Source organism: Lagenorhynchus albirostris, chromosome 2, assembly GCF_949774975.1.
Source record: "Lagenorhynchus albirostris chromosome 2, mLagAlb1.1, whole genome shotgun sequence".
Taxonomy (NCBI): domain Eukaryota; kingdom Metazoa; phylum Chordata; class Mammalia; order Artiodactyla; family Delphinidae; genus Lagenorhynchus; species Lagenorhynchus albirostris.
Genome location: NC_083096.1, coordinates 26637307 through 26660573, shown reverse-complemented (window position 1 = coordinate 26660573; position 23267 = coordinate 26637307). Strand labels below are relative to the sequence as shown.

General features: G+C 38.7%; 1 protein-coding gene across 1 annotated transcript in view; it reads left to right on the top strand.

The window, feature by feature from the left end:
* Nucleotides 1-11286: 11286 nt before the first annotated feature.
* Nucleotides 11287-23267, top strand: part of SPMIP3 (sperm microtubule inner protein 3) — a 32146-nt gene continuing 20165 nt past the window's right edge. Inside the window, 2 exon segments of the mRNA XM_060142070.1 lie at nt 11287-11342; nt 15307-15402. Coding sequence (XP_059998053.1) covers nt 11287-11342; nt 15307-15402 — 152 coding nt within the window.

Sequence of the window (23267 nt, the reverse complement as noted above, 5' to 3'; positions counted from 1 at the left end):
AAACTATACTTTAAAACAAAGACTGTAACAAAAGACAAAGGGCATTACATAATAATAAAGGGGTCAATCCAAGAAAAAGATGTAACATTCATAGATATTTATGCACCCAAATAGGAGTACCTAAATACATACAGCAAATATTAACAGACATAAAGGGAGAAATTGACAATAGTATAATAATTGTAGAGGACTTTAGCACCCTTCTTACACCCATGAACAGATCATTCAGACAGAAAATCAAAAAGGAAATATTAGCCTTAAATGACACACTAAACCAGACAAACTTAATAGATCTATACAGAACATTCCATCAAAAAACTACAGAATACACATTCTTTCCAAGTGCACATGGAACATTCTCCAGGATAGACTATGTATTAAGCAATAAGACAAGTCTCAATAAATTTAAGAAGACTGAAATCATATCAAGCATCTTTTCTGACCACAATTGTATGAAACTAGAAATCAATTACAAGAAGAAAACTGGAAAAAACACAAGCATGTGGAAACTAAACATAATACTAAACAACCACTGGGTCAATGAAGAAATAGAAGAAGAAAGTTTAAAATACCTTGAGACAAATAAAAATGGAGATACAATTTTCCAAAATCTATGGGATGCAGCAAAAGCTGTAGTAAGAGGAAAGTTCATAGTGATAAATGCCTATAAGACACAAGAAAAATCCCTAATATAATCTAACTTTACACGAAGTGAAACTAGAAAGAAGAAGAAACAAAGGCCAAAATTAGTAGAAGGAAGGAAATAATAACGATCAGAGTGGAATTAAACAAAGACTTAAAGAAAAACAGAAAAGATCAATGAAACTAAGAGCTGCTTCTTTGAAAAAGGTAAACAAAATTAATAAAACTTTAGTCAGACTCACAGAGAAAAAAAAGAGAGCAGGCCCAAATAAATAAAACCAAATGTAAGGGAAGATACAGCCAACACCACAGAAATACAAAGAATCATAAAAGTCTACTACAAATGATTACATACAAACAAAATTAGACAACTTAAAAGAAACAGATAAATTCTTAGAAATATACAATATCTGTATCGGTAAGAAACAGAAAATCTGAACAGACAAATTACTAGTAATAAAATTAAATAATGATTTCAAAATTAAAAGTTTTTTTAATAATTAAAAAAAAATCAGTAATCAAAAACTTTCAAAAAACAAAAGCCTGGGTTCAGATGACTTCACAGATAAATTCTACCAATCATGTAAAGAAGAGTTACTATCTATCCTTCTCAAATTATTCCAAAAAATATTGAAAAGGAAGGAACACTTCCAAACTCATTTTACAAGGCCAGCATACCATGATACCAAAATCAGACAGAGACAATCCAAAATAAATAAATAAATACAGCCAATATCCCTGATGAACATAGATGCAAAAATCCCTGACAAAATATTTGCAAACCAAGTTCAACAATATAGTAAAAGGATCATATACCATGATCAAGTGTGTTTTGCTCCAGGTATGTAAGAATGGTTCAGTATTCACAAATCAATTAATGTGATACACCATATTAATAAAATGAAAGAGAAAAGTCATGTTCTCATCTCGATAGATGCCCAAAAAGCATCTGACAAAACTTCAACACCATTTATAATAAAACTCTCAACAGAGTGTGTACAAATCATAGGATCATCTCTATAGGTGATTTGACAAAATTCAACATCCATTTATAATAAAAGCTCTCAACAAAATGGTACAGAGGGAACACACCTCAACATAATAAAGGCTATATATGACAAATCCACAGCTAACATCATACTCAATTGTGAAAGCTGAAAGCTTTTCCTTTAAGATCAAGAATAAGACAAGAATGCCCACTCTCACCACTTTCATTCAACATAGTGTTAGTAGTCCTAGCTATAACAAGCAGACAACAAAAAGAATGAAAGTCATCCTAATTGGGGAAAAGAAGTAAAACTGTCACTATTTGCAGGTGGCATGATACTATATATGGAAAACTGTAAAGTCTCCACCAAAAACTCTATTAGAACTAATAAATGCATTCAGTAAAGTTGCAGGATACAAAATCAATATAAAGAAATCTGTTGCTTTTCTATACACTAATAATGAACTGTCAGAAAGAGAAAGCAAGATGGACTTCCCTGGTGGTCCATGGGTAAGACTCCGCACTCCCAATGCAGGGGGCCCAGGTTTGATCCCTGGTCAGGGAACTAGATCTCGCATGCATACCTCAACTAAGAGTTCGAATGCCACAACTGAAGATCCTGCATGCCACAACTAAGACCCAGTGCAGCCTAAATAAATAAATAAATATTAAAAAAAAAGAAAGAAAGAAAGAAAGAGAAAGAAAGAAAATAATCCCATTTAAAATTGCATTAAAAAGAATAAAATATCTGGGAATAAACAACCAAGGGTGCAGGAGACCTATACTCTGAAAACGATAAAACATTGATGAAGGAATTTGAAAATAATATAAAGAAATATAAAGATATTGGATTGGAAGAATGAATATTGTTAAAATGTCCATACTACCCAAAGCAATCTATAGATTCAATCCAATCCTTATCAAAACACCAATGGCATTTTTCACAGACCTAAAACAAGCAATCCTAAAATTTGTGGGTAACTGCAAAAGATCATGAATAGCCAAAGCAATTTTGAGAAAGAAGAACAAAGCTGGAGGTATTACACTCCATGATTTCATACTATACTACAAAGCTATGATAATCAAAACCACATGGCACTGGACAAAAAACAGACAGATAGATCAATGGAACAGAATAGCGAGCTCAGAAATAAACCCATCAACATCACTAATCACCAGGGAAATGCAAATCAAAACCATAATGAAATATCACCTCATAGCTCTCAGAATGACTACAGGCATACCTCGGAGATATTGCAGGTTTAGTCTTAATCTACAACAGAGAAGGCAAGAATACACAATGGGGAAGAGATAGTCTCTTCAATAAATGGTTTTTGGAAAATTGGATAGCTACCTACAAAAGAATAAAACTAGACCACTTTCTCACACCATATTCCAAAGTAAACTCAGGGCTTCCCTGTTGGTGCAGTGGGTAAGAATCTGCCTGCCAAGGCAGGGGACATGGGTTCAAGCCCTGGTCAGGGAAGATCCCACATGCACAGAGCAACTAAGCCCTTGCACCACACTACTGAGCCTGCGCTCTAGAGCCCGCGAGCCACAACTATTGAAGCCCACGTGCCTAGAGCCTTTCTTCACAACAAGAGAAGACACCACAATGAGAAGCCCACGCACCACAACAAAGAGTAGCCCCTGCTCAACACAACTAAAGAAAGCCCATGTGCAGCAACAAAGACCCAATCAGCCAAAAATAAATAAATAAAAACTCGAAGTGGATTAAATATTAAATGTAAGACCAGAAATCATAAAACTCCTAGAAGAAAACATAGTAGCATGCTCTTTGACATAAGTATTAGCAATATTTTTCTGGATCCTCAGGCAAGGGCAACAAAAGCAAAAATACACAAATGAGACTAAATTAAACTAAAAAGTTTTTGCACAGTGAAAGAAACCATCAACAGAATGTAAAGGCAACCTACTGAATGGGAGAAATTATTTGCAAATGATATGTTTGATAAGGGGTTAATACCCAAATTATATAAAGAATTCATACAACTCAATAGCAAAATAAACTAGCAGTCTGATTAGAAAATGGGCAGACGACCTGAATAGACATTTTTCCAAAGAGGACATACAGATGGCCAATTAAATGCCTCCTTTGATACCTTCAGTACTAACAGGATAGACCCTAATCTAGTCTTGGACCAAGCAGAGCTAGACTCATTTGTCCCTCTTGCCAGCCCCTACTTTCTCAATTTTAGCTTGCAAAGGGTAGTGCTTGCAATACAGCACCTCTCAGGTCTTTGACCTTACGTTGTCTTTGGAATAATCTTTATAGAAAAGAAAATTCTAGTGATTAACTAGTCCAGGTTACTTGCCCACATGGTTTTCCTTTCCACACCAATTTTTATCCTTTCTTTCATGTGCAGCTGGGCTGTCATAGAGACCAAAGATCTCTACTTTTTATAAGTCTGAGACCTGAAAGGCATTACCAAGCAAAACTGTCTAAGCCATAGTGCATCACAATACCCATTGAGCGATGTAAAAGGATCAAGTCCCACAACTCTGCAGTGAGCCTTTACAACACCAGGAGACAGCTGAAATAACTGCTGTCTTCAGAGGACTGCTTTTAAGAAAAAGGAGGTCTCTACCCACTGCAGTCTAAGCAGGTAACACCAGTTACTGCCTGTACTTCTCTCTTCTCTCACTTATTTGTTGCATTACTAAATAGCTGATTACCTTTTGAATGTTCTAGGGACAGGAGCTCACAATTTAAAGAAACTTTGTGGTAGACCATTTTGTAAAACCAAGAATTCTTTTGGAAACTGAATATTCATACCTTTCCATTTTGAATTATTTGAATAGTTTTAGATCAACATATTTTTCTCAGAAATAGGGTATACCTATATTAAGGTATCTGGCTCTTTATGATACAAGAAAAAAAAGCTTAAAAACTGTTAACCAGATTACTGAGTGGACTGATGGATGGATGGATGGATTCTTTCATTTATTCATTCATTCTGAAGTATGCATTGAGCACTTCCTTTGATGGGGAACACTTTGCAAGACAGTGAGGTAGCAGGACAAGGAAAGTAAAGATAGAGGCCATCAAAACAGCATGGTTTTGGGCTTCCCTGGTGGTGCAGTGGTTGAAAGTCCGCCTGCTGATGCAGGGACATGGGTTCGTGCCCCGGGCCGGGAGGATCCCACATGCCGCGGAGCTGATGGGCCCGTGGGCCATGGCCGCTGGGCCTGCGCGTCCGGAGCCTGTGCTCCGCAACGGGAGAGGCCACAACAGTGAGAGGCCTGCGTACTGCACAAAAAACAAAACAAAACAAAAAAAAAACGTGGTTCCGAGATCCAGGAGCTTACATAATTTTAACTGAGAGGAAAGACACTGTATGAAACTCATGTCTTATTCTTTGAAGAATCTCTAGAATCTTATTCAAGGCCTGGCACAAAATTGCCACTCATTAAACATTTTCTTAAATGATGAATAAATGAGTTCAGAAACCAATGAACCAATGAGAACCAAAATGCGTAATAGAATTAATCCAGGGCTCTGTGAATTCAGGGGCAGGCAACGGACCATTTAGAACTCATAGTGCTAGGAAGAGATTGTAAAGGACCTGAAGAAAGCCCTGAGGAATGGGTGGAATTTAGACTAGAAAAAGAGGAATGAAAAAGCATTCAGGCAGTAGAATTCATGGTAGGACTTTGGGGGTTGGGTGCAGGGGTGTGGAAGGGGAAGAGAGCAAGTGGGTAACTCACCTTCCTGAATTGGGAACACTGGCTTCCTGAGGAAACAGAAGCAATAGGGGACTGTCAAAGTAATTCAGTTACTGAAAACCATTTTCTAAATGTCCTCTTATGACACACATGCTCAAAAGCAGCTGGGAGACATTGCCCTAGCCACAGAGCAATCGGCAGTCAGCGAGGCTGCTGTCATACTCCTAGGCAGGGTGGGTCATATGAATTCTGAGAAAGCCATCCACCCCCATGCCTTCTCTGCACTGTCAGGTTACTAGGGCATGGCTTTCCACAGGGGCCCAACTTCCCCCAGTGCAACGAGTACTGATGCCACACCTCCAAGGAAAGGGGACACCCAGGACTCTGGTGTTATAAACTACATTTAGAAAATAAATTGTTGCCATTTGTACACCAGTTTAAATGCCACTCCCTAACTATTCCTCAAATTTTCCAAAAATTACCAGGTAAATAACATCAGAGTCTTGGGACCCTGACTCTAATATCCTGCCTCTGCCCCTTCTTTGGGCAGATTAATTAAATGATAACTTGCTAGTTATCATTTACTTAAGGTTCACAAGCTAATTAATTTACCGGGTAATTGCTGTTGGTTCCACCTGATGTTGTAAGACTTTAACAAATATTATTTTTAACTCTCTTTCCTACCATAAAATGTAGGTGTCAACATTTAAAATCTTTTTCTAAACCTCAGGAAGCCCATCTCCAAAAGGAGAGCTTCTCACAAGTTTCCTATCAGGGAAAATGTCCTGAAGCAAATGTGACATCCATTCTTAGAGCCTTTTCCTTTAGAATTCTGAAAGAGGCAAGGAGGGATGCAGCCCCTCAACTACCTGAAAGCTAACTTGTCAAAGGATTCTGTTTTAGCAGTTACTGAGCTTTAATTTTACATTGATCGTGCAACTCTATGATTAATATCTGACTTCAACTTCTCTACCACATAAGCAACATGAGAGCAGAACCACATACCTTTTGCTAAATGCTTCTTCCCTAGCGCCTGGTACAATGCCAAGCAAAGGTAGTTGATCAGTAAATGTTTGCTGAGTAAATCAATGAATCAGTGGCACTCGAGGAGAAGGCGGATGGGCTTTGGAGTCAGGCACGTCTGGAGCTTTTTGTTTACTGGCTATGTGACCTTAAACATGTAATTTAACATCTTCTACAAATTCAGGATAATAACAAACAACTCTCAGGACTCTTGTGAGGACTGAATGAAAGAACATATGTAAAATATCTGGTTGTCAGCTGAGGACTAGTTGTTTTTCCATCTCCTTTCTACCAGAATGTGATTGCTCTTTTTCAAAATTATTTTAGCTATTTTATTTCCCTTGCATTTCCAAATAAACTTTAGAACAGGCTTGTCTATATCTACAAAAAAATCCTGCTAATTAGTTCAACCAAACAAATCAGATCAATTTGGGGAGAATTGTCATCGTTACTACGTTGAGTCTTCCAATCCATGAACACAGTGTCTCTCAGGTCTTTGATTTCTTTCATCAGGATTTTGTGCTTTTCAACATACATAGTCTGTAAATGTCTTGTTAGATTTATACATAATGTTTCTTTTTCCTTTTTTTGAGCTATTGTAAATAGTAGTGTTTTAAATCTTGGTTTTAATTTTTTACTTAAAGTATAGAAATATAATTTTTTTATGTGTTGACTTTGTATCCTGTGATCTTGTTAAACAGAGTTATTCGTTTAGGAACTTTATCTGTAGATTCCTTGAGATTTTCTACACAATTATGTCATTTACAAATAGAGATAGTTTTCTTTCCTTCCCATCTGTATGCTTTTATTTCATTTTCTTGCCTTATTGCACTGAGTCAGACTTCCAGCAGCATGTTGAGTAGGAGTGCTGAGAGTAACATCCTTGCTTTGTTCCTAATTTCAAGAAGAAATCAGGCTTTCACCATTAAATGTCATGTTAGCTGTAGGTTTTTATGGATGTTCCTTACCAGGTTGAGAAATTTCCTTCATGGCTTGCTAAGAAATATTGCCATAAATAAGCAGAATTTATCAGGTTTTTGACTATGTTACTATATTTTATAAAATTTTGATTTGATCCGTAATATATTCTATAATACCAAAACATTGCTGAGAAAGTTGGCAAAATAAATCTTATATATTTTTTCCCGAAGTCAGCATGTTGAATATTAACTTTGAGGAAGTTTGCTGGAATGTACATCTTTTATTCATTTACCTTAGTTCACCTTCTGTAATCAGCATAATAAAAATTCTATTATTAAATTTTAATGTCTGTGCCCTAGGAGTCTAACCATAGTGATTTAGGGTCCAGCCTTATTAACTGAAAGTGGCTAAAATCCTCGTAAGAGCCATGAAGATGCCCAAACCTTGACTCACTTCTAGGAATGTATCCTAAGAAATGAATTCAATAGAATCAAACATATAGATGTTCAGCATGACCAAAATGTCCAACATCAGGGTACTGGGTTTCATAAATTATGGCACATTCAGCTATTCAGTAAATATTTATTAAATGTCTACCATGTATCAGTTATTATCTTTGGCCCTCGAGGTACAGCAGTGAACACAACAGACAAAGCTCCCTGCCCTCATGGTGATTACTTTCTAATGGGGAAGGCAGACATAAACAAGATACCTAAGTAAACATACAGTATGGCAGATGGTGATGAGTGTTGTGCAGAAAAATCAAGCATAGAGCATGGATAAGGAGTCCAGGGGTGGAAGTGGAGAGGAAGGATACTGTTTAAATAGAGTGATGGGTAGGCCTCACCAAACAACACAAAAGAACACTAAATATTAGAATTAAGAATACTTTGTGGCGATGTGGCAAATTTTTCATGAAATATTGTTAAATGAAAACCCAAAACTATAAAATAGAATGTCTACTGAGTTTTCAAGTTTTTAAGTATAAGCCTGAGTATGTATACATAAAATATAAAAAATGAAAATAGTTTTTTATGGGTGGTTTTAATATTATTTTATAGCATTATTTACCCTGAGCATATTGTATTTCAGTTTAAAAAAAGAAAACCGTTTAAGGTTTCCCAAGATTAATATGAGACTGAACGAAAGGTAGGATGAAGGTACAGATAGAGCTCGTGTTTGCACTGGAAGAATTTTACTAAGGGCACATCAGAAGGAGAATCCTCTATTAAGGCAACTAAAAAAATATCTATTTTAAAGGAGATAAAAGTTATGTTGTTCATGGTGCCTCTAACAACAGTTGTGCAGTGTTGGCTGTGAGTATAGAAATGATGGCAAGTTTAACATGTGCTCATAAGTGAGTCACATTCAGATTTGGTACGTGACTCTACTTTTTAAGATTAAAATAAAATGCACTGACATATCTTACTGCAAACTACATTTTCTTACGTGTTCAAGAGATGATAGCTAACCACACAAAATGTGATCTGGTACCCTATACACATGGTAGAGGCATCCTCTAAAGGTGCAGAATGGCAGTGTCACCCACCCAGACAAGGTCTCCTGATTATTCTGGAAGCTTAGGCTTAGACTCAAAGAGGGCTATTAATGTGCTCCTCTGAAAGGGTTTCTTTGGCATAGCCAAGTTACAGCCACCCAGGACTGGTGTTCTCTGCGGTGCTGATTCAGAATTTCTAGGCACTGAGCAATCACTCTATCAGCAAAGGCACACGAGGTGTTTTCTTTGTTAGGAGCACAAATGTCCTAAATATCTTGCATTCTTCTCACCAGCATGTCACTTCTAGTAAAATGAAATCCCAGCAGTCATGTGTCTGAGTTTAAGGGAGAACTCAATTGTGTTTACTCAGATTTTCTCTGTCATTCTTTCTTCCATCTTTTTTTTTTTTTAACTAAGCACACCAGTGCTAAAAGTAAAAACACACTTTGTAATTAACAGGCTCTGTTGGATAGCCAAACTGTTCTGTTATAATCTTGTTTGAAAATTTTCAAGTTGCTTGAAAAACATGGAGGTGAAATAAAGCAGCCAGCTGGCCTGTGGACAGTAAGTTAACAAGTTATAAAAAGAAGAGAGAGATGCATCACACCCTTTTTTCCAATCCTTTCTCCCTCCTGGTTACTGCTTCTTTTGGGCTGTCCCAGTTTTGTGTTGGCTGATGGTCTGGGTGCGCCATGGTTGTTGTGATATAGCATAGTCGTTAAGATAAATGTTTCTGGAGCCAGAGGATTCTAACCATGGTTCCTCAGAAGTTATTCTACTTCTCAGAATCTCAGTTTTCTCGTCAGTAAAGTAGTGATAAACACTTCACAGGGTTTCTGGGAGTCTAATATGAGTTCATGCATGGTACCTGACACATTATACGTGCTCATAAGTAGAAATGCATATACTGATGCTTTTTAGGTTAGAAAACACTCACACATGCATTTCTGCCTCAATTCTCCAGAAAGATATTGTATTCATCCATATACTCAGTGGGTGCCTGAGTCTGTTCAGGCTGCTATAACAAATGTCAGAGGCTGGGTGACTCGTAAACAGTAGAAGTTTCTTTCTCACAGTTCTGGAGGCTAGAAGTTCAAGGTCAGGGTGCCGGCATGGTCGGGCTCTGGTGAGACCCCTTCCAGGTTGCAGGCTGCTGACTTCTTGTATCGTCACATGGCAGAACGAGGCCCAGGGAGCACTCTGGGGTCTCTTTCATAAGAACACTAGTTCCATTCATGAGGGCTCCACACCCATAATGTAATTACCTCCCAAAGCCTCCCCCTCCAAATACCACCACATTGGAATTAGGGTTTCAACATATGAATTTCAGGGGGACACAAACTTTCAGTCCACTCCCTTGGGGAAATGATTTGCCACAGGTCACATGGGTCTCAGTCCAACATTCTCCTGCTACACCATGTTTATGCAGAGGCCCAACTGTCTTTGTATATACATAGTATATACACATAGTACAAAATTCAGAAGGTACACAGAAGATAAACTGTAGAAAAGTAAGGCTTTCTCCCACCTCTGTCCCCCAGGCACTCAGTTTCCTCCCCATTGTAGACTCTTTCTCAACTGAATACTTAGATGCAATGGTTTTTCTGTGGCAAGTCCTCTCCAGTAGATAATCAGATGCAATATGAAATTTTAGACTGGAAACATCATATATTACATGTTTAAATCCAGGGCCAGTATAGGAAACAGAAAGAGTTTGATGTAGATAATGAGGTGCTTACAAAATCATTGGAAAGGTTGGAGGGTTAGGCTCTGGGGAAGGCCTCCAGGAAGCTTCTAGAACACCTTCACAAAACTGACCCATCATGGAAGCAGCTACCTGTGCCCTGATCAGGAAACTGCTTCCAGACAATTGAGTTCAAGAACCTAGTCCCAAAGCCACCGGCACTGCCCCTGCAGCCCCCTCTCCACACTCACGAAGCTGGTGTTTGAACACTAGAACACAGCATTCAGCACTGCCTTCAACACAATTGCCTTCCGACACCCTCAAAGCTGGAGATTGGACAGGGGCATTCTGCTGAAAAAAAAAAAAAAAAAAAAACCACATCGTCATAACCGCCTTGCCGGTAGAACAAGTCAAAGCAGCAGGAAACAGCCTCTGTCTCGTTTTCATCTTCCAAATCTCACTCAATTACATCTGAATGGAGGATCCTAATTCACATCCAGAACTCTAGTTGTGAGGGAGTATGGAAGATGCAGTGCTTAGCCTGCAAGCTCATGCAGTAGGAAGGCACCCTAAGAACGGTGAGAAAGGAGGCTACGTGCCCAACTTGCACAGTACTTTCTATTTTTAAAGAAAAGCATGTCTATATGTATTGGCTTATGCATTTCTCCATTTCTTTTTGTTTGAGTCTATTTCCTTCCCTAAATAGTCTAGCAGAAGCTATGATGGTCCTATGATGGTCCTTCAAGACAGACTTTGTAGTACTAGATAGCTCATGCCTGGAAATGTATATAAACTTGTAATATGAAACTTCACTCTAATTTCTTTTTCAGAATCCTATCCATCATGACTGCCATCCAGCTACAAGAATTTATTGACCGCCACCCAGGGATCCCACCCAGGTAATGTTCTTCCAAATACAGACGCCTCCAGAGCTGCAGCAAGTTGGACAGACACCTAGGGAATTGGAATTGCTCCCCCTGCTGCTTGCTCCCTGATTAAGAGATAACTGCTGCCAGAGGTTCTAGGGAAGTTTCTTTGGGTTTAGAGAAAGTTGTAAAAAAAAATAAAATCCCACATTCATGGCAGAATCCAAGCAAACAGGCGATTCCAAATTCCCAAAAGATTGGAAGGATGTTGGTTTCTGCTTGGGAAGAGCTTTAGCAAGGAACCCAAGCCCAAATTTCAGAGGGGACCCGTTTACTCTTCTTGGGATAAAACAAACCATTCTCATGCTTTTGCAACATGGGATGCAACCGCACAGACGGAAACTTAGTAGTTTCACTCTTTCTCTGAGTTCATCGATGGCCCAAGAATAAAACGTAAATGGGACCAAAGCCTTCTGTTGCATAAAACCCTTGTTTTATTGAACTGAAAGCAGCCTTACACTGCCGGGTCTATTTCTCTTCCTATTCCTTTGGTACAGGACATCTACTTCCTATCTGCCCACAGTGAGAGAATCACAGAGTTCACACAAAAATAACTCTGAACTCTTCTGAAAAGAAGTCATCACACAAACACAAAGATGACTCTGGATGGGACATGGAGTTTAGAGAACTGGGTTTGATTCATGCCTCTGGCATTTATCAGCTGAGTGATATTTAGAAATTCTACTTAACCTCTCTGAGCCTCGGTCTCCTTTACTGTAATGGGGTGTTAATAATGTTTACCTGGCAAGGTGACTGTGAAAATTAGATGAGATCATCTCTGTAAAGATGTTTTGTAATGCACGAAGCCCAACACTGACAGAAGGGCTGCATCGTTACTGTGACACAGCCTACCTCATTCTCTAGAGGGATCCTCCCCTGTGCACGTTGGATTTTGCCTGCAGGTAAGCTCAGAGCCTGCTCCGCTTACATTCACCCTTTCAGGGGACTGGTTTGCTCTTGTCTGGACTGAACGTGTCACCTCAAAGAGCCAAGCTGTCAGGGACTGGTAAATACTGTGCGGTGGAGTCAGACACACCTGGACTCCTACTCCCACCCAGGGAGAAGGAAAGGCCTTTCTACAGCTGACTCAAGAATCTTGTAAGCCAAGTCAATAAAATGGGTCTGAGCAGAGTCCAGGGTGGGGCTCCTGGGCCAGGTCTGGAGGCCAGCCCAGCTTTCCTACCCATTAATCGATTTTGCCTAACACCCAGCCCCGCCTTGGGAGAGGCCGGGTACTGTGCAGCCTCTGGGAATACTGACTGCCACACCAGGCCAGGCATTGCCACTTAGGAGGTACAAATTCTTTTCCAAACAACCGACATTTTGACCTGTTAATCGAGAGCTTTCTCCTGTTTGAGGTGAAGGCCACATGGGGGAACTTGGAAAGTCTACCCAAAGAGGTGGAGGAAAAATGTATCATGCCTTCATTTCTCAAAACTCTCCACGTCTCCACCCAGCCCTCCCTCCAACTGCTGCCTGCTTACACACTTTCCCATTCTCTCCACTCCAAAACCTACCCAGGGAGACTCCCGAGGGACTTGGGGTGGGCATGTTACCTGGTACTGGTGAGGGGCTTCTCCATTCTCAGACGGCTTGCCCAGACCGCTTCTAGGAGCAGTGCCTGGGCTGCTTACCTGGACTCGTGCCAGGGAGGAGCCCAGAGTCAAAACACAGCCTAGTGCAAACAGTATAGAAACTGTGAGATACCAGTGTCGTTCTGGAACTCCACCTGGATGCTTAACAAAGTATAACGTGGCCGTAGGGTAATCTTTCCAAGGTAGTACTTGGAAACTGGATGGGCGCCTAAGAAAGCTGTATCGCCCACTCCTGTGCACTCAGAAATGTCATTTGTTCTCTATTACAGTGCCAGTTATTCTTCTTATGACCTAATTCCCTGCTGTTATTTACTATTCAGGGATCAGTCATATTATTCCAGACGCAGGGCAGGTCTAGACAGCCTGTGGTTTTTATGAAAATTAGAGCTCCCTGAGGTCCTGTTTGCATAGACAGACAGACCCGCCCTGCTTAGAGCATTTGCCTTTTGCACGAGCTAGACAGCAAGGTCCCCACTGGCCCCCACACACTCCACACTGATCCCAACTCTGTCGAAGTCATGGCTCCTATAATTCCCCTCACCTGGAACCTCTTCCCCATTCTAGTTACTTGCCCAAGCCCTAGACACCCCTCCCTCTTTTGTACCCCACGGACCTTTTATTCAGATCACAATGTCAGCACATAAAGAGCATTATGAGGACAAGGCCTGCTTCCTGGTCACCTTTGTATCTGCAGAACCTAGCAGTGTGCAGAGTACGTTACGTACATTCAATAAATGCTGGTTGGAATGGAGGCATAGTTTAAGTTTCCATTCACCATCTGACACATGTTTGGCAAGCTACTTCATGCAGACCTATGCACTACTTTCTACTGACTCTTCTTGAATTCTTCTGGCACCTACCAAGTGCTCAGAACCTGTGGAGGTCCCAAAAGACCCCACATACCGCAGACTCTAGAGTCATCCTCTCAACAGGGGTCAACTTCCTGTGTTCTGTTTCCTGGAGAATGGCAGCCTTCTTCCCAATGCCTGAAGCCTTGGCCTTGTCTTGGACCCCTCCTTCTTTTTCACTCTCAACACTCTCTTAACAGTGATCTCAGTCAGACCTCTCCTCTCATCCACATTTCCACCACAAAGTCCAGAGATTCCCCACATAGTACATGACTATGATTGTCTCCTGACCAGTCTTTCTACTTCTAGTCAGATTGTCCTCAAATTTGTTTTCCATACGGCCACCAGCAAAATCTTTCTAAAATAAAAATTGCGTTTGTCACAAATCTTAAAGATCTTACAAAGATTCTCTATTACCTACCTCGGTGGTTCTCAACCTTTCAGACAAACCCTCCCTTTGTTTATAACAAATATTTGGCAATGTCCCTGATACTCTTCTGAAATAAAATCTGTAAATAACATAATCCAACAACACATAATTTTTAAATATCAATATAATGCTATAACCATAATCTAAAAGGAAAGTAATTAATTATAAAAGAAGATTTATTTCAAAATGTAAGATCTGGGGCTTCCCTGGTGGCGCAGTGGTTGAGAGTCCGTCTGCTGATGCAGGGGACGTGGGTTCGTGCCCCTGTCCGGGAAGATCCCACATGCCGCGGAGCAGCTGGGCCCGTGTACCATGGCCGCTGAGCCTGCGCGTCCAGAGCCTGTGCTCCGCAATGGGAGAGGCCACAACAGTGAGAGGCCCGCGTACTGCAAAAAAATAATAAAAAAATAAATAAGATCTGGACACCACTAGCCCTCAGCCCCTCCCCCTGACACCACTGTGTTTCAGCTGCACACACCCAGCTCACCTCACGCCTCAGAAGACTCCCCCTCCCTCTCCACCTCATTCACTCATGCTTGCGTTTCCAAACTTCCTCACAACCCAGCCCTCCCAGGCAGGGCTACAGCCCCTCCTGTAGGTTTACAAGCACCTTGTGCTTTGACCTTCACAGTGCTTCTTATATACTTAATTTTAGCCCCTATATACTTAATTATCAGAGTTTCTTTAAACATTGTGAAAGTTTGTAAAAATATCTAAAGTAGAAAAAATAGTATAAGGAACCCCCATTTATCCATTTCCATCTTTCAACAATTATCAACATTTGACCCACTGGTTTTATATATTCTCTTATTTGTTTTTTTCTGATATTGTGAACCTAATACCTGACATGTCAAGTATTTCTTTATGAATCCTGAAAACTAAATCCTGAAAAATGGATGACAAAAGACACTCCTATCAAGAGATTCCAAAGGTTTTATGAGCTTTGTGCCAGGAACTGGGGATAAAGACTGAATGTATTTTTTATGATACCACAGCTGGTTTTCTTCTGTAAAGAACTAATTATAATAATTGCTTTTCTCTCACCCCCTTACTGTTCCCACTAGTATATTCATTGCTCATCAAGGAAAGGACCTCCATGGCTATTACCCTGAGCAGCTTGCAAGAGTTCATTATGCTTATATGTGAAGATTATCTCCCAGGTGAGACACCTTCCTAAATCTTAATGTTGAAAAATTTCACTAAAGTTAGAATAATAAATGAAAAAAGGGGAATCACAATTTGTAATGATAATAATAACAATTATTATTGTTCAGTGGATGGAAAAATTTGGAAGGAAATGCAGCAATATGTTAACAATGGTTTTTCATGAATGGTGAGATTATTGATATTTGTATTTCATTTTTTATCTTTTTCTCTATTTTCCAGATTTTTTGTAATGAACATATATCACTTTTGTAATTAGCAATAAATATAAAATTTTATTAAATCATCAAAGAAATTTAAGAAACACCATGAGTTTAGCATTTTCACTCAGTCAAATAATAATCTTCTTGAGAGTCAGTTTCCTTCTCAATAAAATTACAAATTTGGTCTAAATGGTTTCTGCCTTTCTGCAGGTGATTTTAACAAAAAGGGGAAAAAAGTAGGTACCTCAATGCTATTTTCTAGTTTTGGGAGGCTGGAAACCACAGCAGTTGATAACAGCAATTTGAGTAACTTATGAAAAGTTTGATCTTAGGCAGTTTTCATTCCTTCTGAGTATCAGTGACTTCTCTGTTAAATAAAATAATTGATATAAAATTCTAGAACATGGTAAGCACTCAAAATAGGATTGCTATTATTTTGAGTTCATCATCTAGTATATTTTACAAACTTCTTTTCTTCTCTTAATTTCCTTTGATGTAGTCACCTCCTGATTATTCTCCAAGCAAAGAAAAGGGAGCCATGGCAACTATAAAGCAGCACACAGTCTGAACTTAATAGGTGACCAATCTGGAAGTAGCTTTAGCTTTTTAAATCCTGATTCAGTTTAATAAATAAGATGTAGCCCAGAGAAGTGACATGTCTTGCCTGAGGTGTAGTTGGTTGGTGTAAAAGCTGGGACGTGAGTTGATCCAATTTTCTGATTGCTGTTCAAGGCTCTTGGTTCTAACTCAAATACATTCTTACATCAAACTCTTGTTAGGGCCATGTTCTTTGCCAGAGGATAAACAAGGAAGGAAACAACAGAACTCCACTGCCAGAAGCCAGTTCCACAGGGCACTCTCCACGTGTGTTCTGTGGACTCTGACCGTTCCCCCAACTCCAGTGCCTCACCCTCCTCCTAACACAGGACACTCGGGCAAAGGGAACCTTGACTCTGACAAGACTTGTGCCTGCCCAAGATTAGTCTTAGGGGGAAAACTTAGTGCAAATGCCAATCAATGACTTTATTAAACTTCTGGTTAAGAATAAGAATAAGGGGGCTTCCCTGGTGGTGCAGTGGTTGAGGGTCCGCCTGCAGATGTAGGGGACACAGGTTCGTGCCCCAGTCTGGGAAGATCCCACATGCCGTGGAGCGGCTGGGCCCGTGAGCCATAGCCGCTGAGCCTGCGTGTCCGGAGCCAAGGAGGCACACCACAATCAGGTTTTTACCCAAGTATGTAAACATAATGTGTTATGATTAAACAGTGTCAGTCATCACATTTCAGTGTGATTAATTATGGTTATACAATCAAGTTAGATGACGTCCTACTCAAAATGATTGGATTTAGATATTCTTAAATCTCACCCAACATTTAATATTTTTCACATCTCTAGCAGCTCACCTCATCTACTTTACGGTTTAAAATACACGTTTATTAAAACATTTAGAAACGCTGATAATCAAAAAAAATTTTTTTAATTATCCATCATGTCATTACCCAGAGACAGATAATCATGTAGAATCTTCCAGATCTACACAAAATAGAATGAGATGGCATTTTGAAACACTTTTTCTCCCAGTTTTACTGAGATATAGTTTACATATAACATTGTATTAGTTTAAGGTATACAACATAATGATTTTTATATATGTACATATTGCAAAAAGATTACCATAATAAGTTTATTAATACCCATCACCACATATAGTTACAATTTTTTTCTTGAGATAAGAACTTTTAAGATCTATTTCTCTCAACAACTTTCAAATATAGTATATAGCATTGTTGACAATAGTCACCATGCAGTACATTACATTCCCAGAACTTATTTTATATCTGAAATTTTGTACCTTTTGACCATCTTCGCCCATTTCCGCCACCCCCTAAACCTCACCTTTGGCAATCACTATTTTGTTTTCTGTTTTTATGAATTCAGCTTTTTTTAGATTCCACATATAAGTGAGAACATACAGTATTTGTATTTCTCTGCCTAACTTATTTCACTTAGCATAATACCCTCAAGGTCCATCCATGTTGTCACAAATGGCAGGCTTTTCTTCTTTTTTTTTTTTTTGGTGGCTTTATTTTTTTTTTAACATCTTTATTGGAGTATAATTGCTTTACAGTCAGTTTCTGCTTTATAACAAAGTGAATCAGCTATACATATACATATATCCCCTTATCTCCTCCCTCTTACGTCTCTCTCCCACCCACCCTATCCCACCCCTCTAGGTGGTCACAAAGCACCAAGCTGCTCTCCCTGCGCTATGCGGCTGCTTCCCACTAGCTATCTATTTTACATTTGGTAGCGTACATATGTCCATGCCACTCTCTCACTTCATCCCAGCTTACCCTTCCCCCTCCCCGTGTCCTGAAGTTCATTCTCTACATCTGCGTCTTTATTCCTGTCCTGCCCCTAGGTTCTTCAGAACCTTTTTTTTTTTTTTTTTTAGATTCCATATATATGTGTTAGCATACAGTATTTGTTTTTCTCTTTCTGACTTACTTCACTCTGTATGACAGACTCTAGGTCCATCTGCTTCACTACAAATAACTCAATTTCGTTTCTTTTTATGACTAATATTCCATCATATATATGTGCCACATCTTCTTTATCCATTCATCTGTCGATGGACACTAGGGTTGCTTCCATGTCCTGGTTATTCTAAATAGTGCTGCAATGAACATTGTGGTACATGACTCTTTTTGAATTATGGTTTTCTTAGGGTATATGCCCAGTAGTGGGGTTGCTTGGTCATAAGGTAGTTCTATTTTTCGTTTTTTAAGGAACCTCCATACTGTTCTCCATAGTGGCTGTATCAATTTACATTCTCGCCAACAGTGCAAGAGGGTTCCCTTTTCTCCACACTCTCTCCAGCATTTATTGTTTGTAGATTTTTTTTTTTACATCTTTATTGGAGTAAAATTGCTTTACAATGGTATGTTATTTTCTGCTTTATAACAAAGTGAATCAATTATACATATACATATGTTCCCATATCTCTTCCCTCTTGCGTCTCCCTCCCTCCTTGTTTGTAGATTTTTTGATGATGGCCATTCTGACTGGTGAGAGGTGATACCTCATTGTAGTTTTAATTTGCATTTCTCTAATAATAAGTGATGTTGAGCATCTTTTCATGTGTTTGTTAGCCATCTGTATATCTTCTTTGGAGAAATGTCTATTTAGGTCTTCTGCCCATTTTTGGATTAGGTTGTTTGCTTTTTGGATATTGAGCTGCATGAGCTCCTTGTAAATTTTGGAAATTAATCCTCTGTCAGTTGCTTCAATTGCAAATATTTTCTCGCATTCTGAGGGTTGTCTTTTCAACTTGTTTATGGTTTCCTTTGCTGTGAAAAAGCTTTTAAGTTTCATTAGGTCCCATTTCTTTATTTTTGTTTTTATGTTCATTTCTCTAGGAGGTGGGTCAAAAAGGATCTTGCTGTGATTTGTGTCATAGAGTGTTCTGCCTATGTTTTCCTCTAAGAGTTTGATATTGTCTGGCCTTACATTTAGGTCTTTAATCCATTTTGAGTTTATTTTTGTGTATGGTGTTAGGGAGTGTTCTAATTTCATTCTTTTATATGTAGCTGTCCAGTTTTCCCAGCACCAGTTATTGAAGAGGCTGTCTTTTCTCCATTGTATATTCTTCCCTCATTTATCAAAGATAAGGTGACCATAAGTGCCTGGATTTATCTCTGGGCTTTCTATCCTGTTCCATTGATCTATATTTCTCTTTTTGTGCCAGTGCCATACTGTCTTGATTACTGTAGCTTTGCAGCATAGTCTGAAGTCAGGGAGCCTGATTTCTCCAGCTCCATTTTTATTTCTCAAGATTGCTTTGGCTATTGGGGGTCTTTTGTGTTTCCATACAAATTGTGAAATTTTTTGTTCTAGTTCTGTGAAAAATGTCATTGGTAGTTTGATAAGGATTGCATTGAATCTGTAGATTGTTTTAGGTAGTATAGTCATTTCCACAATGTTGATTCTTCCAGTCCAAGAACATGGTATATCTCTCCATCTATTTGTACCATATTTAATTTCTTTCATCAATGTCATAGTTTTCTGCATACAGGTCTTTTGTCTCCTTAGGTAGGTTTATTCCTAGGTATTTTATTCTTTTTGTTGCAATGGTAAATGTGAATGTTTCCTTAATTTCTCTTTCAGATTTTTCATCATTAGTGTATAGGAATGCGAGAGATTTCTGTGCATTAATTTTGTATCTTGCTACTTTACCGAATTCATTGATTAGCTCAAGTAGTTTTCTGGTAGCATCTTTAGGAGTCTCTATGTATAGTATCATGTCATCTGCAAACAGTGACAGCATCACTCTTCTTTTCTGATTTGGATTCCTTTTATTTCTTTTACTTCTCTGATTGCTGTGGCTAAAACTTCCAAAACTGTTGAATAATAATGCTAAGAGTGGACAATCTTGTCTTGTTGCTGATCTTAGTGGAAATGGTTTCAGTTTTTCACCATTGAGAACGATGTTGGTTATGGGTTTGTCATATATGGCCTTTATTATGTTGAGGTAAGTTCACTCTATGCCTACTTTCTGGAGGGTTTCTATCATAGATTGGTGGTGAATTTGTTGAAAGTTTTTTCTGCATCTATTGAGATGATCATATGGTTTTTCTCCTTCAATTTGTTAATATGGTGTATCACATTGATTGATTTGTGTATATAGAAGAACGCTTGCATTCCTGGGATAAATACCAATTGATCACGATGTATGATCCTTTTAATGTATTGTTGGATTCTGTTTGCTAGTATTTTGTTGAGGATTTTTGCAACTGGGTTCATCATTGTTATTGGCTTGTAGTTTTCTTTCTTTGTGATATATTTGTCTGGTTTTGGTATCAAGGTGATGGTGGCCTCATTGAATGAGTTTGGGAGTGTTCCTCCCTCTGCTATATTTTGGAAGAGTTTGAGAAGGATAGGTGTTAACTCCTCTCTAAATGTTTGATAGAATTCGCCTGTGTAGCCATCTGGTCCTGGGCTTTTGTTTGTTGGAAAATTTTTAATCACAGTCTCATTTTCAGTGTTTGTGATTGGTCTCTTTATATTTTCTCTTTCTTCCTGGTTCAGTCTCATAAGGTTGTGCTTTGCTAAGAATTTGTCCATTTCTTCCAGGTTGTCCATTTTATTGGCATATAATTGCTTGTAATAATCTCTCATGATCCTTTGTATTTCTGCAGTGTCAGTTGTTAGTTCTCCTTTTTCATTTCTAATTCTATTGATTTGAGTCTTCTCCCTTTTCTTCTTGATGAGTCTGGCTAATGGTTTATCAATTTTGTTTATCTACTGAAAGAACCAGCTTTTAGTTTTATTGATGTTTGCTATCGCTCCCTTCATTTCTTTTTCACTTATTTCTGATCTGATCTTTATGATTTCTTCCCTTCCGCTAACTTTGGGGGTTTTTTGTTCTTCTTTCTCTAGTTGCTTTAGGTGTAATGTTAAGTTGTTTATTTGAGATGTTTCTTGAGGTTGGATTGTATTGTTATAAACTTCCCTCTTAGAACTGTTTTTGCTGCATCCCATAAGTTTTGGGTCGTTGTGTTTTCATTGTCATTTGTTTCTAGGTATTTTTTGATTTCCTCTTTGATTTCTTCAGTGTACTCTCGATTATTAAGTAGTGTATTGTTTACCCTCCATGTGTTCGTATTTTTTACAGATTTTTTCCTGTAACTAATATCTAATCTCATAGTGTTGTGGTTGGAAAAGATACTTGATCAATTTCAATTTTCTTAAGTTTACTGAGGTTTCATTTGGGACCCAAGATATGATCTATCCTGGAGAATGTTCCATGAGCACTTGAGAAGAAAGTGTATTCTGCTGTTTTTAGATGGAATGTCCTGTAAATATCAATTAACTCCATCTTGTTTAATGTATCACTTAAACCTTGTGTTTCCTTATTTATTTTCATTCTGGATGATCTGTCCATTGGTGAAAGTGGGGTGTTAAAGTCCCCTACTATGATTATGTTACTGTTGATTTCCCCTTTTATGGCTGTTAGCATTTGCCTTATGTATTGAGGTGCTCCTATGTTGGAGCACCTCAGTGCTCCAGCAGTTGTTGTATCTTCTTCTTGGATTGACCCCTTGATCATTATCTAGTGTCCTTCTTTGCCTTTTGTAATAGTCATTATTTTAAAGCCTATTTTGTCTAATATGAGAGTTGCTACTCCAGCTTTCTTTTGATTTCCATTTGCATGGAATATCTTTTTCCATCCCCTCACTTTCAGTCTGTATGTGTCCCTAGGTCTGAAGTGGGTCTCTTGTAGACAGCATATATATGGGTATTGTTTTTGTATCCATTCAGCCAGTCGATGTCTTTGGGTGGGAGCATTTAAACCATTTACATTTAAGGTAGTTATCAATATGTATGTTCCTATTACCATTTTCTTAATTGTTTTGGGTTTGTTATTGTAGGTCTTTTCCTTCTCTTGTGTTTTCTGCCTAGAGAAGTTCCTTTAGCATTTGTTGTAAAGCTGGTTTGGTGGTGCTGAATTTTCTTAGCTTTTGCTTGTCTGTAAAGTTTTTAATTTCTCCATCAAATCTGAATGAGATCCTTGCTGGGTAGAGTAACCTTAGTTGTAGGTTTTTCCCTTTCATCACTTTAAATATGTCCTGCCACTCCCTTGTGGCTTGCAGAGTTTCTGCTGAAAGATCAGCTGTTAACCTTATGAGGATTCCTTTGTATGTTATTTGTTGTTTTACCCCCTTGCTGCTTTTAATATTTTTTTATTTGTTTTTAATTTTTGATATTTTGATTAATATGTGTCTTGGCGTGTTTCTCCTTGGATTTCTCCTGTATGGGACTCTCTGTGCTTCCTGAACTTCATTGACTATTTCCTTTCCCATATTAGGGAAGTTTTCAACTATAATCTCTTCAAATATTTTCTCAGTCCCTTTCTTTTTCTCTTCAACTTCTGAGACCCCTATAATTCAAATGTTGGTGTGTTTGATGTTGTCCCAGAGACCTCTGAGAATGTCCTCAATTCTTTTCATTCTTTTTCCTTTATTCTTCTCTGCGGTAGTTATTTCCACTATTTTATCTTCCAGATCACTTATCTGTTCTTATGCTTCAGTTATTCTGCTATTGATTCCTTCCAGAGAATTTTTAATTTCATTTATTGTGTTGTTCATCATTGTTTATTTGCTCTTTAGTTCTTCTAGGTCCTTGTTAAATGTTTCATGTATTTTCTCCGTCCTATTTCCAAGATTTTGGATCATCTTTACTATCATTACTCTGAATTCTTTATAAGGTAGACTGCCTATTTCCTCTTCATTTGTTTGGTTTGGTGGGTTTTTACCCTGCTCCTTCATCTGCTGCATATTTCTCTGTCTTCTCATTTTGCTTAACTTACTGTGTTTGGGGTCTCCTTTTCACAGGCTGCAGGTTCATAGTTCCCTTTGTTTTTGGTGTCTGCCCCTATTGGCTAAGGTTGGTTCAGTAGGTTGTGTAGGCTTCCTGGTAGAGGGGACTGGTGCCTGTGTTCTGGTGGATGAGGCTGGATCTTGTCGTTCTGGTGGACAGGACCACGTCGGGTGGTGTGTTTTAGGGTATCTGTGACCTTATTATGATTTTAGGCAGCCTCTCTGCTAATGGATGGGGTTGTGTTCCTGTCTTGGTAGTTGTTTGGCATGGGCTGTCCAGC